The sequence below is a fragment of the Mobula birostris genome, chromosome 8 (assembly GCF_030028105.1).
Source record: "Mobula birostris isolate sMobBir1 chromosome 8, sMobBir1.hap1, whole genome shotgun sequence".
Lineage (NCBI taxonomy): Eukaryota > Metazoa > Chordata > Chondrichthyes > Myliobatiformes > Myliobatidae > Mobula > Mobula birostris.
Genome location: NC_092377.1, coordinates 29564748 through 29580606, shown reverse-complemented (window position 1 = coordinate 29580606; position 15859 = coordinate 29564748). Strand labels below are relative to the sequence as shown.

The 15859-nt window shown below is 43.9% G+C and overlaps 1 protein-coding gene across 15 annotated transcripts in view; it reads left to right on the top strand.

Moving 5' to 3' along the window:
- LOC140201202 (CAP-Gly domain-containing linker protein 4) overlaps nt 1–15859 on the top strand; it is a 339984-nt gene that overhangs the window by 23849 nt on the left and 300276 nt on the right. Inside the window, exon 1 of one of the 15 annotated variants that reach the window (XM_072264919.1) lies at nt 5299–5409. The exons of 13 other annotated variants lie outside the window; for them this stretch is intronic. Coding sequence is in view for 1 of the 2 variants with exons in the window: in XM_072264918.1 (XP_072121019.1) it covers nt 9770–9782 (13 nt within the window). In the remaining variant the exon portion in view is untranslated. Of the gene's footprint in view, nt 1–5298; nt 5410–9749; nt 9783–15859 lie in introns of those variants that run through there. One more of the 15 variants, XM_072264918.1, reaches the window with a different exon arrangement.

The window sequence follows — 15859 nt, the reverse complement described above, 5'->3', positions numbered from 1 at the left end:
GACGGGAAATGTACACTGTGCATCTGGAATGGAATGGAATTGTCAGGTCACTTGTCTGAGTGCTACTGGTACCGTGTAACCCAGTACTACCTGTCACATGGTTGGGCGGTGGGCGACTAAACTGGCTCCCCCACCAGGCTTGCCTGGTGAGGAGGGTGGCTAGACACCCTGCAGGATGAAAAACAAGACCTGTCAAAGGGCAGATGAACCCTTTCGTACGGTCAACGGCCATCTAACAAACACGTGCCATGAAGTGTGGAAAGGGCATCCCTTGCATCAAAGCTTGGTCTGACCATTCACTGCAACAGAACATCCCCCAGCCGTCTTGGACCCCACCATGCTGCTGGATCTGGGAGAGGATATCGAGAGGGTGGGTCTGGACCTGTGCAACCCTCTACTCACCTAAAATCCATTCACGCACATGCTGTTCCTTTCTGAGGAGTGGGGTAGTTACCCCACTAACTGACTGAAAGGAACCATCATCATCCTATGGATAGCCAGAGAGAGAGAGAGAGAGATCTGGAATGGATCTGACCCAGGGATACCGAGACAGGAAAATAAGTAAAATAGGTGAAGGAAATGATATGCATATAGACGATCATACAGTAAAGGCAGGCTGTTTTAATGCTTCAATACCCACCAGTTGAAGGAGAGAGGGTGAAATTTCCAGCCTCAGATTGTGGTGAATCATTGGAAAATTCACATCCAATCGGCTCTTGGGACTAGCAAGATGTCAGGCCTAAAATCTCTCTGTATTGCGCTGCAGACTAGAAGCTCCAATACCTGCATTTTCTAACATAATAAGCTGTTGACCAGAAGCTCTTTGTTGACTTTTCCTGTGACAGGAACTGCCTGGTATCGGAAAGTATCAATACAGAGTTCAGGGAATCCTGCAGTAAAGGCAGGCTCACCAGGCTAAGCAGAGTGAGTGGTTCCGAATGGAGAGGAACTAATTCTTTAGATGAGTGAAGGGGATGGGATTATATTTGGAGGAACCCTCGGATGAATAGAGAATGTAGGCTGAGTCACAGGGAGGAGAGGAATTGCTTGGATTGAGAGGCTGGATGGCTTTTTCCTGTCTTCTGACTGAATTTGTGTTGGTGGAGAACTCACCAAAAGGCAACTCTTGCAAAGGCATAAAATCCTTTTTAGTGGTTGAAAAACAGGTGGCTGGGTCCTTGAACTGATGTCTCTTCTTCTTCTGATGCTTTCTACTGTTGTCTCATCTTCCACCGCTCACAAAAGAAAAACTCACGGTCGCTCAGCATTTCCTCATAAGATGTGTTTTCTAATCCATTACTAAGCAATGTCCTGGTAAATCTCCTCTGCATTCTCTCTAAAGCTTTCACATCCTTCCTCTAATGAGGCACCCAGTACAGAACGAAACAAATACTTTTAACCATAGTTTTGTAAAGTTACCCCATGACTCTTGAACGTGACTAATGAAGACCAACACACCATATGCCTTCTTAAACACACTTATCAACTTGTGTGTCAACTGAGGGATCTATGGACTTGGACCCCAAAGCCCCTCCCTTCCTCCACACTGCTGACAATTCTGACAGTAACCTTGTACTCTGCCTTTAAGTTTGATCTTCCAAAGTGAATCACTTAACATTTTTCTGTAATGAACCCCATTTGCCACATTTCAGTCCAGCTCTACATCCTGTCTATATCCAACTGTAACCTGTGACAAACTTTTACACCATCCACTCTTCTAGTGTTTGTCATCTGCAGACTTAGTAACACAGTCTTCCACTTCCTCATCTGAGTCATTTGTGAAAGTCACAAAGAGCTGGGCTGTCAGAACAGATTCCTGCAGCACACGCCTAGCCACCAACCTCCAGGCAGAATTTGCTCCATCTGCAACCACCTGTCCCTTGCCTTTCCTCTGTTGTCTGGCAGGCTGTAGTTGGTCTTCCCAGAGATATGATAATATCCCGTGGAAGAAATAATGTCTGAAGTTGGCCTTACTTCAGGAGTGTATAGAGAGCAGCTCAGTGATGCTTATTTCCATATTCCATTTTTACCTTAATGACTTCTGGTGGCTTTGTGTTGGTTTTTAAAAGCTTCCCAATCCTCTAATTTCCCATTATTTTTTCACTCTATTTTATGCCCTCTCTTTGGCTTTTATGTTGGCTTTGACTTCCCTTGTTAGCCATGGTTATGTCATCTTGCCTTTCTAATGCTTCTTTCCCTTTTGGGATGCTTATATCCTGTGCTTTCTGAATTGCTTCCAGAAATTCCATCCATTGCTACTCTGCCATCACCCTGCTAGTGTTCTTTTTCAATCAGTTCTGGCCAACTCCTCTCTCGTGCCTCTGTAATTTCCTTTACTCCACTGTAATACTGAGACATCTGACTTTAGCTTCTCCTTCTCTAATTGTAGGGTGAATTCAATCATATTATGATCACTTTCCCCTAAGAGTTCTTTTACGTTAAGCTCGCTAAACAATTCCAGTTCATTGCACAATAGCTGATCCCCTTAGTGTGCTCAACCACAAGCTGCTCTAAAATGTCACCTTTTAGGCCTCGAGAAATTCCTCCCCTTGAAACCTGCACCAACCTGATTTTCCCAATCTATTCGCATATTGAAATCTCCCATGAGTATTATAATATTGCCCTTTTGGCATGCATTACCTCTCTCCCATTTGCATGTAGACCACATCCTTACTACTGTTTGGGGATCTGTATGTAACTCCTATCAGGATCTTTTTACCCTTGTAGTTCTTTAGCTCTATCCACAACAATTCAACACCTTCTGACCCTGTGTCACCTCTTTCTAATGGTTTAATTTCATTTTTACCAACAGAGCCACGCCAGCCCCTCTGCCTTTCTGTCTGTCTTTTCGTTACAGTGTGTATCCTTGGACATTAAGCTCCCAGTTATAATCTTCTTTCAGCCATGATTCAGTGATGACGACAACGTCATACTTGCCGATACGTAACCGTGGTACAAGTTCATTAACCTAATTTCATAGACTGCACACATTCAAATACAACACCTTTAGTCCTATATTCACCTTTTTCAATTTTGTCCACCTTTTACATTGTAACTCATCCTGTTGGCTGCAATTTTGCCCTATCATCAGCCTCTCCTTGCTAAGAGTCTCACTACACATTGCCTCTGTTTGTAAACCAACTACCCCATCTTCAGCTGTATTACTCCAGTTCTCATCCCTCTGCCAAATTAATTTAAACCCACCCAAACAACTCTGGACAATCTGCCCACAAGGATTTTGGACCCCCTCGGGTTCAGGTGTAACCTGTCCCTTTTGTGCAGGTCATACCTACCCCAGAAGAGATCTCAGTGGTCCATAAATCTGAACCGCTCCCCCTGCACCAGTTCCTCAGCCATACATTCATCTGCCAAATCATCCTATTCTTGCACTCTCTGGCACGTGGCACAGGCAGCAATCCAGAGATTACTACCCTGGAGGTCCTGTTTCTCAGCTTTCTACCAAGCTCCCTAGGATTTCTCTTCAGGACCTCCTCACCTTTTCTACCTATGTCATTGAAGCCAATTTGTACCAAGGCTTCTGGCTGCTCACCCTTGCCCTTGAGAATGTCATGGATACAATCCAAGACATTGCTGATCCTGGCACCAGGGAAGCAACATACCGTCAGTGTGTCTCTGTTGAGCCCATGGAACCTCGTCTCTGTTCCTCTGATTAAGGAATCTCCTGTCAACACTGCAGTTCTCTTCATTTCTCTGCTGTCCTGAGCCACAGCAACAGACTCAGTGCTGGAAACCCAGTCAGTCCTGGCTCGCCCGGTAGATTGTCCCCCTCAATAGTATCTAAAGTTTTATACTTATTATTGAGGGGAATGGCCACAGGTGTATTCTGTATTCGTTGTGTACTTCCTTACTTTCTCCTGGCTGTCACCCATTTACCTGTCTCTTCCAAGCTAGGAACTTATTGTTTGTTTGAACTGAATCATCCACTTAGTGCTTCTTGCTGAAGGTATTTGCAAGTGCTCAGTGCTGTTGCAAATGAGCACTGTTAAGGAATGTAAATATTACACTTGAAATTCAGCATTGTTCACTTGATTTGCCCCTTTTTGTGTCAGTTTAATATAAAGTTAATAAATAACTGTATGATTTATAATTTTATGATTATGATTTATAATTTAAATGTTTACTATTTGCTATTGGTTTGTAATCCAGGGAGCGCGAAGCGCAGAATCAAATATCGCTGTGATGATTGTACGCTGTAGTGTCAATTGTTTGGTGACAATAAAGTAATAACAAATGGAAGTCAAGTTGTTCAATATACAGGAAATTTAAAAAAACAAATCTCAAGTTATTCACTGAGGAAATGGATTTAACATCTGCTTGTAATTGAGGCGTGTGCAACTATATCTGGATTATCTACTCTAAATCCTTTGACCTTGTGTTGCAGTACACTGATTAAATTCCTTGGACGTGAACATGTGCTTCCTTAGGTATTATAAGAGGTGGATATGGAGAGAGAGGATGTACCAATTATTATTTGCCAAAATTGCAAACTAGCAATTGTAACCAACTATTTATGAAAAGAGAGAGATACAGAGATGAAATAGGGGAGTATAAACTCAGTTGCTTGCTGTCTGTTGATGGGAAAGTGCTGGAAAATAATAATTGGCAGAGTTAACATGGATTTCTGAAAATGAAATTGTGTTTGAATGTTGGAATTTTTTTGGGAGTTGTAACCTACAGATTAGATGTAAAATGACTTCAGTTGATGTCATATATTTGGATTTTAAGAAGGTATTTGACAGGATGCCAGACAAGAGATTAATAAACAAAATTAGAGTTAAGAAATTATTCACTTTCATGGGGAGAAAAATAAGACAAAATATTTTGTTAAATACTGAAAACTTGAAATGTGTTGGCTTTTAGAGGATTCTGAGTGCCCTTTTTCTATATTAGTCACTGAAATTTAGTGTGAAGGTTCAGCAAGGAATTAAAGTGGCAAATCTAAATAATAAGAGGATTTGTATTGATTATAGAGAATACTGACGAGAACACAAGTGGTATATTAGTTCTCTCTACCAAGGTAGGATATTCTTAAAGTTGAGGGGGTACAGCAATGTTTCAACTCCTGGGACTGTGGGGAGAGGCTAGCCCGACGCTCTGTTAAATTCAGGAAAAAAGAGAAGTGATCTCATTGCAATGTACAAAATCCCTAAGAGGTTTGACAGGGTGGGTACCAGAACCAGGGATTACACGCTCAAAATAAAGGTTGGGCAGTTGTGGACAGGGTTGAGTAATATTCTTTTTGCCTAAGGAGATGATTCTTTGGAATTCTGTTCCTTTTAGAGGAGCAGTTGATGTTCATTGCTGAGCAGATTTTAAATGGAGATTGATCAGATTTTAAATATCAGAGAATTGAGGGATATGGAGTAAATGCAGAAATGTGGCGCTGAGGTAAAGATAAACAATTTTATTGAACAGTGGAGCAGACACAAGAGGTCAAACTGATTACTTGTGAACAACAGGAATTCTGCAGATGCTGGAAATTCAAGCAACACACTTCAAAGTTGCTGGTGAACGCAGCAGGCCAGGCAGCATCTGTAGGAAGAGGTGCAGTCGACGTTTCAGGCCGAGACCCTTCGTCAGGACTAACTGAAGGAAGAGTGAGTAAGGGATTTGAAAGTTGGAGGGGGAGGGGGAGATCCAAAATGATAGGAGAAGACAGGAGGGGGAGGGATAGAGCCAAGAGCTGGACAGGTGATAGGCAAAAGGGGATACGAGAGGATCATGGGACAGGAGGTCCGGGAAGAAAGACGGGGGTCCCAGAGGATGGGCAAGAGATATATTCAGAGGGACAGAGGGAGAAAAAGGAGAGTGAGAGAAAGAATGTGTGCATAAAAATGAGTAACAGATGGGGTACGAGGGGGAGGTGGGGCCTTAGCGCAAGTTAGAGAAGTCGATGTTCATGCCATCAGGTTGGAGGCTACCCAGATGGAATATAAGGTGTTGTTCCTCCAACCTGAGTGTGGCTTCATCTTTACAGTAGAGGAGGCCGTGGATGGACATGTCAGAATGGGAATGAGATGTGGAATTAAAATGTGTGGCCACTGGGAGATCCTGCTTTCTCTGGCGGACAGAGCGTAGATGTTCAGCAAAGCGGTCCCCCAGTCTGCGTCGGGTCTCGCCAATATATAAAAGGCCACATCGGGAGCACTGGACGCAGTATATCACCCCAGTCGACTCACAGGTGAAGTGTTGCCTCACCTGGAAGGACTGTTTGGGGCCCTGAATGGTGGTAAGGGAGGAAGTGTAAGGGCATGTGTAGCACTTGTTCCGCTTACACGGATAAGTGCCAGGAGGGAGATCAGTGGGGAGGGATGGGGGGGGACGAATGGACAAGGGAGTTGTGTAGGGAGAGATCCCTGCGGAATGCAGAGAGAGGCGGGGAGGGAAAGATGTGCTTAGTGGTGGGATCCCGTTGGAGGTGGCGGAAGTTACGGAGAATAATATGTTGGACCCAGAGGCTGGTGGGGTGGTAGGTGAGGACCAGGGGAACCCTATTCCTAGTGGGGTGGTGGGAGGATGGAGTGAGAGCAGATGTACGTGAAATGGGGGAGATGCGTTTAAGAGCAGAGTTGATAGTGGAGGAAGAGAAGCCCCTTTCTTTAAAAAAGGAAGACATCTCCCTCGTCCTAGAATGAAAAGCCTCATCCTGAGAGCAGATGCGGCGGAGATGGAGGAATTGCGAGAAGGGGATGGCGTTTTTGCAAGAGACAGGGTGAGAAGAGGAATAGTCCAGATAGCTGTGAGAGTCAGTAGACTTATAGTAGACATCAGTGGATAAGCTGTCTCCAAAGACAGAGATAGAAAGATCTAGAAAGGGGAGGGAGGTGTCGGAAATGGACCAGGTAAACTTGAGGGCAGGGTGAAAGTTGGAGGCAAAGTTAATAAAGTCAACGAGTTCTGCATGCGTGCAGGAAGCAGCGCCAATGCAGTCGTCGATGTAGCGAAGGAAAAGTGGGGGACAGATACCAGAATAGGCACGGAACATAGATCGTTCCACAAACCCAACAAAAAGGCAGGCATAGCTAGGACCCATACGGGTGCCCATAGCTACACCTTTAGTTTGGAGGAAGTGGGAGGAGCCAAAGGGGAAATTATTAAGAGTAAGGACTAATTCCGCTAGACGGAACAGAGTGGTGGTAGAGGGGAACTGATTAGGTCTGGAATCCAAAAAGAAGCGTAGAGCTTTAAGACCTTCCTGATGGAGGATGGAAGTATATAAGGACTGGACATCCATGGTGAAAATAAAGCAGTGGGGGCCAGGGAACTTAAAATCATCGAAAAGTTTAAGAGCGTGAGAAGTATCACGAACATAGGTCGGAAGGGATTGAACAAGGGGTGATAAAACAGTGTCGAGGTATGCAGAAATGAGTTTAGTGGGGCAGGAGCAAGCTGAGACAATAGGTCGGCCAGGACAGGCAGGTTTGTGGATCTTGGGTAGGAGGTAGAAACGGGAAGTGCAGGGTGTGGGAACTATAAGGTTGGTAGCAGTGGATGGGAGATCCCCTGAGCGGATAAAGTCGGTGATGGTGTGGGAGACAATGGCCTGATGTTCCTTAGTGGGGTCACGATCGAGGGGTAAATAAGAGGAGGTATCCGTGAGTTGTCGCTGTGCCTCGGCAAGGTAGAGGTCAGTACGCCAGACTACAACAGCACCCCCCTTATCGGAGGGTTTAATAATAAGGTTAGGATTAGTGCGGAGGGAGTGGAGAGCAGAGCATTCCGAAGGAGTGAGGTTGGAATGAGGACAAGGTGCGATGAAGTCGAGACGGTTGATGTCCCGTCGGCAATTAGCGATAAAGAGATCCAGAGCAGGCAGAAGACCAGAGCGGGGTGTCCATGAAGAAGAGGAGGGTTGAAGACGGGAGAAGGGGTCATCGGTGGGGGTGGAAGAGTCCTTGCCGAAGAAGTAGGCTCGGAGACGGAGACGGCGGAAGAAAAGTTCCGCATCATGGTGAACACAGAACTCGCTGAGGCGTGGGCGAAGGGGGACAAACGTGAGGCCCTTACTGAGAACAGAGCGTTCTGCCTCCGACAGTTGAAGGTTGGAGGGAATGGTAAAAACCCGGCACGGATGAGAGCTGGGATCAGTGGGGGGAGGGGGGAGGCTGGGGGTGTCAATGGAGAGGGGAGGGTTGGGGTGAGAGGAAGATGGAGCCTCTGAGGGCCCAGGAGTTGACGGCGGGATCTGAGGAAGACAGGGCTGCAGAGTGGTGGTGGGGAAGGGGAGACGGGAGTCACAACAGCAGCACATAAAGACCCGGCCTGGAGTTCAAGGCTGGAATCTTGAGAGCTGGGATCAGAGGCGGGAGGGGGGAGGGTTGGGGTGAGAGGAAGATGGATCCTCTGAGGGCCCAGGAGCTGACGGTGAGATCTGAAGGAGACGGGATTGCAGAGTATTGGTGGGGGAAGGGGAGACGGGAGTCACAACAGCAGCACTTGAAGACCCGGCCTGGAGTTCAGGGCTGGCGTCGCAGTTGGTGGTTGCGCAATCGCTGTGAAGGTGTCCATGGTCGTTGCTGGAGTCCAGGTTTTGAATATGCCCTGAGGTGTTGGAGCCGGCGAGATCAATGGCAGGAGCCGCAATCTGAAGTTCAGAGAGAATCTGAGAGAAAGCAGGATCTCCCAGTGGCCACACATTTTAATTCCACATCCCATTCCCATTCTGACATGTCCATCCACGGCCTCCTCTACTGTAAAGATGAAGCCACACTCAGGTTGGAGGAACAACACCTTATATTCCGTCTGGGTAGCCTCCAACCTGATGGCATGAACATCGACTTCTCTAACTTGCGCTAAGGCCCCACCTCCCCCTTGTACCCCATCTGTTACTCATTTTTATGCACACATTCTTTCTCTCACTCTCCTTTTTCTCCCTCTGTCCCTCTGAATATACCTCTTGCCCATCCTCTGGGTCCCCCACCCCGTCTTTCTTCCCGGACCTCCTGTCCCATGATCCTCTCGTATCCCCTTTTGCCTATCACCTGTCCAGGTCTTGGCTCTATCCCTCCCCCTCCTGTCTTCTCCTATCATTTTGGATCTCCCCCTCCCTCTCCAACTTTCAAATCCCTTACTCACTCTTCCTTCAGTTAGTCCTGACGAAGGGTCTCGGCCTGAAACGTCGACTGCACCTCTTCCTACAGATGCTGCTTGGCCTGCTGCGTTCACCAGCAACTTTGATGTGTGTTGCTTGATTACTTGTGATTTTATTTATCCAAATCATCTTTGACTAACATATCTATGATTTAGATTTTTCAACAATAATCTCAGTTGATTTGATTGGAATTTGATTCTCAGAGTAAAAGAGTTCATGCTCTTGCTTGCGTCAGTTAAACTTAGCAGTGAATATTAGATGTGATTGATTTAGCTTTAAAGTGACTAGAAGTTTAATTTGACATGCCTCAACTTTGATCAGGACTGTGATAGTTAATTTGGCATCAATGTCATCTGAGCAGTGCTCAGTGTTCATGTGATTTGGATGTACATTGAGTCAATAAATACTTGGATGGATTTTCAGCACCTGAAATAGCAGCTGAGCTATTTAAAAACTATCATTAACTCATGAATCTTCACTGTAACACTGGTAGTAGTTGTACTTGTTGGCTTTAATTTTAACCAGTATTTCTTGCAGTTTTTTTTTTGAGTAGTTTGACCAGCACTAATTTGCAAAATTTGGATTATTGGTGCATAAAATCAGTGTGATTGAGTGATAGTTGTGTTCCAACTGGGCAAGCTTGAAAAGTATTTCACAATGCTCCAAGCTCGTGAGTATTAAGTCTCAATTTGCATGACTCAAATGGCCATCTCCAGCTTAAAAGAAACTTGTTATTGTGCAATTTTTTGATGAAAATATATTGAAGTTCTAGGTCCAATTAGAAAATTGTTTTAAATAATTGGAAGTACTTGGTGAAAGTTAAGTGAATAGAGATAATTGGATGCACAAATTGCAATGACTTAACATGCTGTTTAGATGTTGCTGTGTTTTTGAAATAGTTCGGTTTATAATTAATATCAAGTTGCCCATTTCAGTTTAGAAATTAGATTAGGTAATAGTGTTAATTTTGGTGCAAGTTTTAGAAAATGAAGTTTTCCCAGGGTAAGGTAGTATCCATTTCCATGCTGTTTGCATCACTCTGAAAAGAAAATTTAACTGGGGACTTCCTGGGTTGAGTTTGTTCACTTGTTTGGTCTTCTTCCTCTTCCACTAAATCAAAAGGGACATTGGAAGGGGAATGAAACTAAAGAAGTAAACCGACTCAAGCTAGGAAATCCGTCGTGAAATTGTTTGAAAGGAAGTTCTGTGATTGACTGTGGTCTGGGTATATTAAGTCAACCTGTATGCCTTCTTTCCTTGGGGGAAAAACTCCTTCAGTAGACAATAATTTCAGAATTTACCTCTCCACTGTATTAACCCTGAATTCTGAGTGATTGGACATCAGGACTCATAACCCTGTCTGCCTCTTCTCTTTCTTTTCCTTCCCCTTTAGAGAACTTGATCACTACCTTGCATCTCCTCAAGATTCACTGGGACTGATTTCTGGCCAGCTGACACCTCCATCCTTTCTCCCTCACTGGCCCCGGCACCCTGGCCCCATACCTCTAACAGCTATAGCAAACCCTTCTCTCTAGTCTCAAATTGATCTCCAACTGTCATGTCTCTCTCCCTCAGTGAATCCCAAGATTGGTTCAAAGTCTTGAACAGCTCTGCATTGTGCGTCCTTAGAGATATAGTGACTCCCTGCATAAAGCTATTTCTGCAAACTTAAGACTATTGAGAAAGTCATGAAAAGAAATTTCGGTTGATCACTTTTCTTGTTATTTTGTCACATAATTCATGTCTTATTTAATCAATTAATAGGGGTATTAAAATTTTCAGTTTCAGACATTAGCTTAAAAAAGAAGCATTTAGAGCTAAAATTATGAAGTTTACTTGGTGGTAGAATTGTATAACATTTGTACTTCAGTGATTTCCATTTTGAATTTATTACTGGAATTTGGTTAGTAGAAGGGCTGCTGAAGGAACTTACAACAGTAAGAAAGATTTTGGAAGTAGGAGTTATAAGTGGACACCAGAAATTTTGGTTGTGTGGCTTGTGGTAAACCAGAGGCCTTACTGAGGATCGGTTGTGAAAAAATATTATAATATGGCTATTGCTTTGGCATTTCGGTGGCACCCAGTACAGGAAAGTTGCTTGATGTCTGGCAGTAATAGTGAGGGTGGTGTATCAGTGTATTGCAATATTCTGAACATGGGTTACAAGTTACAATTTTTGGAGCAATCATCCAATATTCCAGAAGTTGCAGGAATATTGTTCATACAATGTATATCTATTTTATGGTTCTCAGTGCTGGAAGAGGGGTCTTAGGGTCTGGAAATGTGTATTTTTTGGATTGGGAAGTCCAGACTATGTGAAGTAGTGACCTGTTAGCATGAAGATAGTGTTTTAGTTTGAGGGAATAAGGAAACAACTTTTGAACTCAGTAAGATTTAGCAGTACTAAGTTGATAATTTAGGAGGCTTGCTGAGTTAATGTAGGAGGTCGACAGCATCTGTGATTTTTTTTGGAAGGAATTGGTGGACAAGAGAGCATGATCCAATCTTAAATTGGCCGGTTTTAACTATCAACCCTTAATCAGATAGAGTCATAAGAGCATAAAACGATAAGATAGAGGGGCATAATTAGGCCATTTGGCCCATCTAGTCTGCTCTGCCATTTCATCATGGCTGATCCATTTTTCCTCTCAGCCCCAATCTCCTGCCTTCTCCCCGCATCCCTTCATGTGCTGACCAATCAGGAATCTGTCAACCTCTACATTAAATATACATAAAGACTTGGCCTCCACAGCTGCCTGTGCCAAAGAATTCCACAGATTCACCACCCTCTGGCTAAAGAAATTCCTCCTCATCTCTGTTCTAAAAGGGCACCCCTCTATTCAGAGGCCCAAAACTTCACAATACTCCAAGTGAGGCCTCACCAGTGCTTTTTTAATATGAAGTCTCAACATTAGGTCCTTGATTTTGTATTCTAGTCCTCTTGAAATGAATGTAAATATTGCATTTGCCTTCCTCACCACAGACTTAATATGCAAATTAACCTTTAGGGAATCCTGCACAAGGACTTCAAAATCCCTTTGCACCTCAATTTTGTATTTTCTCTCCATTTTGAAAATTGTTAACCTTTTCATTTCTTCTGCTAAAGTGGAATTTCTACCATACTGTTCAAGTCCTCCACAGTGAAGACTGATACAAAATACTTAATTCAGTTTTTCTACCATTTTGTTGTCCCCCATTACTACCTTTCCAGCATTGTTTTCCAGTGGTCCAATATCCAGCCTTACCTCGCTTTTACACTTTATATATCTGGAGAAACTGTTGGTATCCTCATTAATATTACTGGCTAACTTTTGTATTCTATCTTTGTCTCCTGAATGACTTTTTTAGTTGCCTTCTGTTGGTTTTTAAAAGCTTCCCAATCCCCTATAAAGTACAGGAATAGGCTGTTTGGCTCTTCTAGTCCATGTTGACCTGATCTTCTGCCTAATCCCACCTATCTCCACTGAGACTTTATCTCTCCATGTCACTCTCATTCATGTATCTATCCAGACTTTTAAGATAAGTGGAACAGAATCTGCACCTACACTTCCACTGGCAGCTCGTTTCACAGTTGCACCACTCTTGAAGTGGAGCTCCCCCTCAGATTCTCTTTGAATATTTCATTTTTCTCCTAAAACCAATGGCCTCTCGTTCCAGTCTCACCCAAACTGAGGGAAAACCGCTTGCATGCATTTACCCTATATATACATCTCATAATCTTGCATAGTTTAATAAGCTCTCCCCTCATTCTCGTGTGCTGCAGTGAATAAAGTCTTAGAAACATAGAAAACCTACAGCACAATACAGGCCCTTTGGCCCACAATGCTGTGCCTAACATATACTTTAGAAATTACCTAGGGTTACCCATAACCGTCTATTTTTCTAAGCTCCATGTACCTATCCAGGAGTCTCTTAAAAGACCCTATTGTATCTGCCTCCACCACCGTTGCTGGCAGGCTATTCCACACACTCACCACTCTCTGCGTAAGACAAACAAACAAACTTAACCCTGACATCTCCTCTGTACCGACTTCCAAGCACCTTAAGACTGTGCCCTCTCACATTAGCCATTTCAGCCCTGGGAAAAAGCCTCTGACTATCCACACAATCAATGCTTCTCATGATCTTATACACCTATATGAGGTCACCTCTCATCCTCCATCGCTCCAAGGAGAAAAGGCCAAGTCTTATTCACCTTTCCCTTTAACTCAGGTCCTTGTGTCATGTCAGCATTTTTTGTACTCTTTCAAGCTTATTGCTACCTTTCCTGTAGGTAGGTGACTAGAACTGCACACAGTATTCCAAATTCGGTCACACCAGCATCTTATAACATCCAACTATCATAATCAATGACACTAGAGATTCTGCAGATGCTGGAAATCTCACAAAATGCTGAAGGAACTTAGGAAAATTCAGCAGCATTTTTGGAAGGGAATAAACAGATGGTATTTCGGACCAAGACTTTTCATCAGGATTGGAAAAGAAGGGGGCAGAAGCAACAATAAGAAGGTGGGAGAAGGGGTGAGGAGGAGAAGTACAAATTAGTAGGTGATAGGTAAGACCAGATGAGGGGGAAGGTGGTTTTGTGGGTGGGGGAGGCAGTATGATGTGAGAAGCTGAGAGCTGATAGATGGAAGAAGTAAAATGCTGAAGAAGGAAGAACAAATTTAATAGGAGAGGACAGTGGGCCATGGAATAAAAGGGAAGAAGGTGTTGGGCAGGTCATATGGGCAGAGTAGAATAGGAAAAGAATATGAGAGGTGAAAGAATAACCATAATGGGGAATGGAAATGGAAAGAAGGGGTGTGGCAGAGGGAACGGAGGGGAATGATTACTGGAAGGCAGAGAAAACGATGTTCATGCAATCATTTTGGAGACTACCCAGATGAAATAAGAGGTGTTGCCCTTCCAACATGTTTAGCCTCATTGGGGCAGTAGGGGAGGCCATGGATAGAAATGTTGGAATAGGAATGGGAAGTTGAATTGAACTGGGGTGGTCACCATGATCTTGCCGTTGTGGCAGACAGAGTGAAGGTACTCAAAGATGCAGTCTTCCTGTCTGCATTGGGTCTCACCAATGTAGAAGACGCTGCACCCAGAGCACTAGATACAGTACAGGACCCTGACAGACTTGCAGGTGAAGCTTTGCCTCACACAGAAGGGCTGTTAAGAGACCGGAATGGTGATGAGGTAGGAAGTATAGGGATAGATGTAGCATTTGTCAGGATTACAGGGATAAGTGCTGAGGGAGATCAGTGCGGAGGGTCTAATGGACAAGGGAGTCACAAAGAGAGTAATCTCCATGGAAATCAGAGAAGATTGGTAGGAAAAGATCTGGCTAGTTGTAAGGTCTTATTGGACTTGCCTATCACCTCCCTCTGGTTCCCACTTCCTTCCCTTTATTCCATTGATCACCATCCTCTCCTATTAGATTCCTCCTTCAGCTCTTTACCTCTTCCATCTATTACCTCCCACCTTCTTATATCATTCCCCCCAAGCTTACGCACATTTCCCCTCACCTATCTCCTCCCAGCTTGTGCCTTTCCCCTCCCCACCACCTCTCCTATTCCTTATGCTTCTCATTCTTCTGCCTTCTGCCTCCTTCCTTTCCAGTCCTATTGAAGGGTCTTGGCCAGAAACATTGACTATTTATTCTGCTCTGTAGATCCTGCCTGAACCTCTGATTTCCTTCAGAATTTTGTGTGTGTCGTTCCTGTTCTCGATGCCCTGGTTTATGATTACTGCTGTGCAAAAGCTCTCTTTATTTCACCCCTCCTATCTGTAATGCCTCATTCAAGCAATTATGGATCTGTATTCCCAGGTCCCTTTTTTCTACTGCATACCCAAGTGCCTTACCATTCACTGTGTAGTCTTTCCTGGTTGACCTCCTAAACTGCAACACTTCACACGTGTCTGTATTAAATTTCATCTGCTATTTTTTAGCGCATTATCCCAGTGGGTGAAGATCGCCTTCCTTTCTGTCCACTATGCCCCCAAACTTGGTGTTCTCAGCAAATTTGCTGATTAAGTTTAAAATATTATCATGTAAATCCTTAATATTGATGATAATCAACACATTGATGACCCTGATCCCTGTGGCATGTCTGTAATCTCAGACCGCAGTCACAGAGAGAACCATCTTCTGCACTACATCGACTACTGTATTGGTGCTGTTTCATGCACCCATGCTGAGCTCGGCAATTTTATCAACTTTCCCTTCAACTTCCACCCTGCCCTTAAATTCACTTGGCCCATGTTTGATGCATCTCTCCACTTTCTTGATAACCATCTCCCAACATCTTTTATAAACCTACCGATTCGCACAGCTAACTTGACTATAACTCTTCCCACCCTGTCTCCTGTAAAAATGCCATTCCCTTTTCTCAGTTCCTTTTTCTCGCTGCATCTGTTCCCAATGTAAGACTTTCCTTTCCAGAAAATCAGAGATGTCCACCTTCTTCAAAGAATGGGGGTTCCCTTTCTCCATTGTTCTGTACTCTCAGTATTTTAGCTTTGAAGGTCTCCCACTTGCCAAACATCTCTTTGCCAGAAAACAACCTATCCTAGTTTATGCTTGCCAGATCCTCTCCGATGCATCAAAGTTTGCTTTTCCAATTTAGAATCTTAAATTTTATATCAACCTGATTATGGTTCATTAACCATTTTTTTGGCACCCAAGATTTGTATCAAATAGTTTCCTATTGTCCAGGAACCCTTTCTTAAAGTCAATTAGCGGGAAAAAAATTG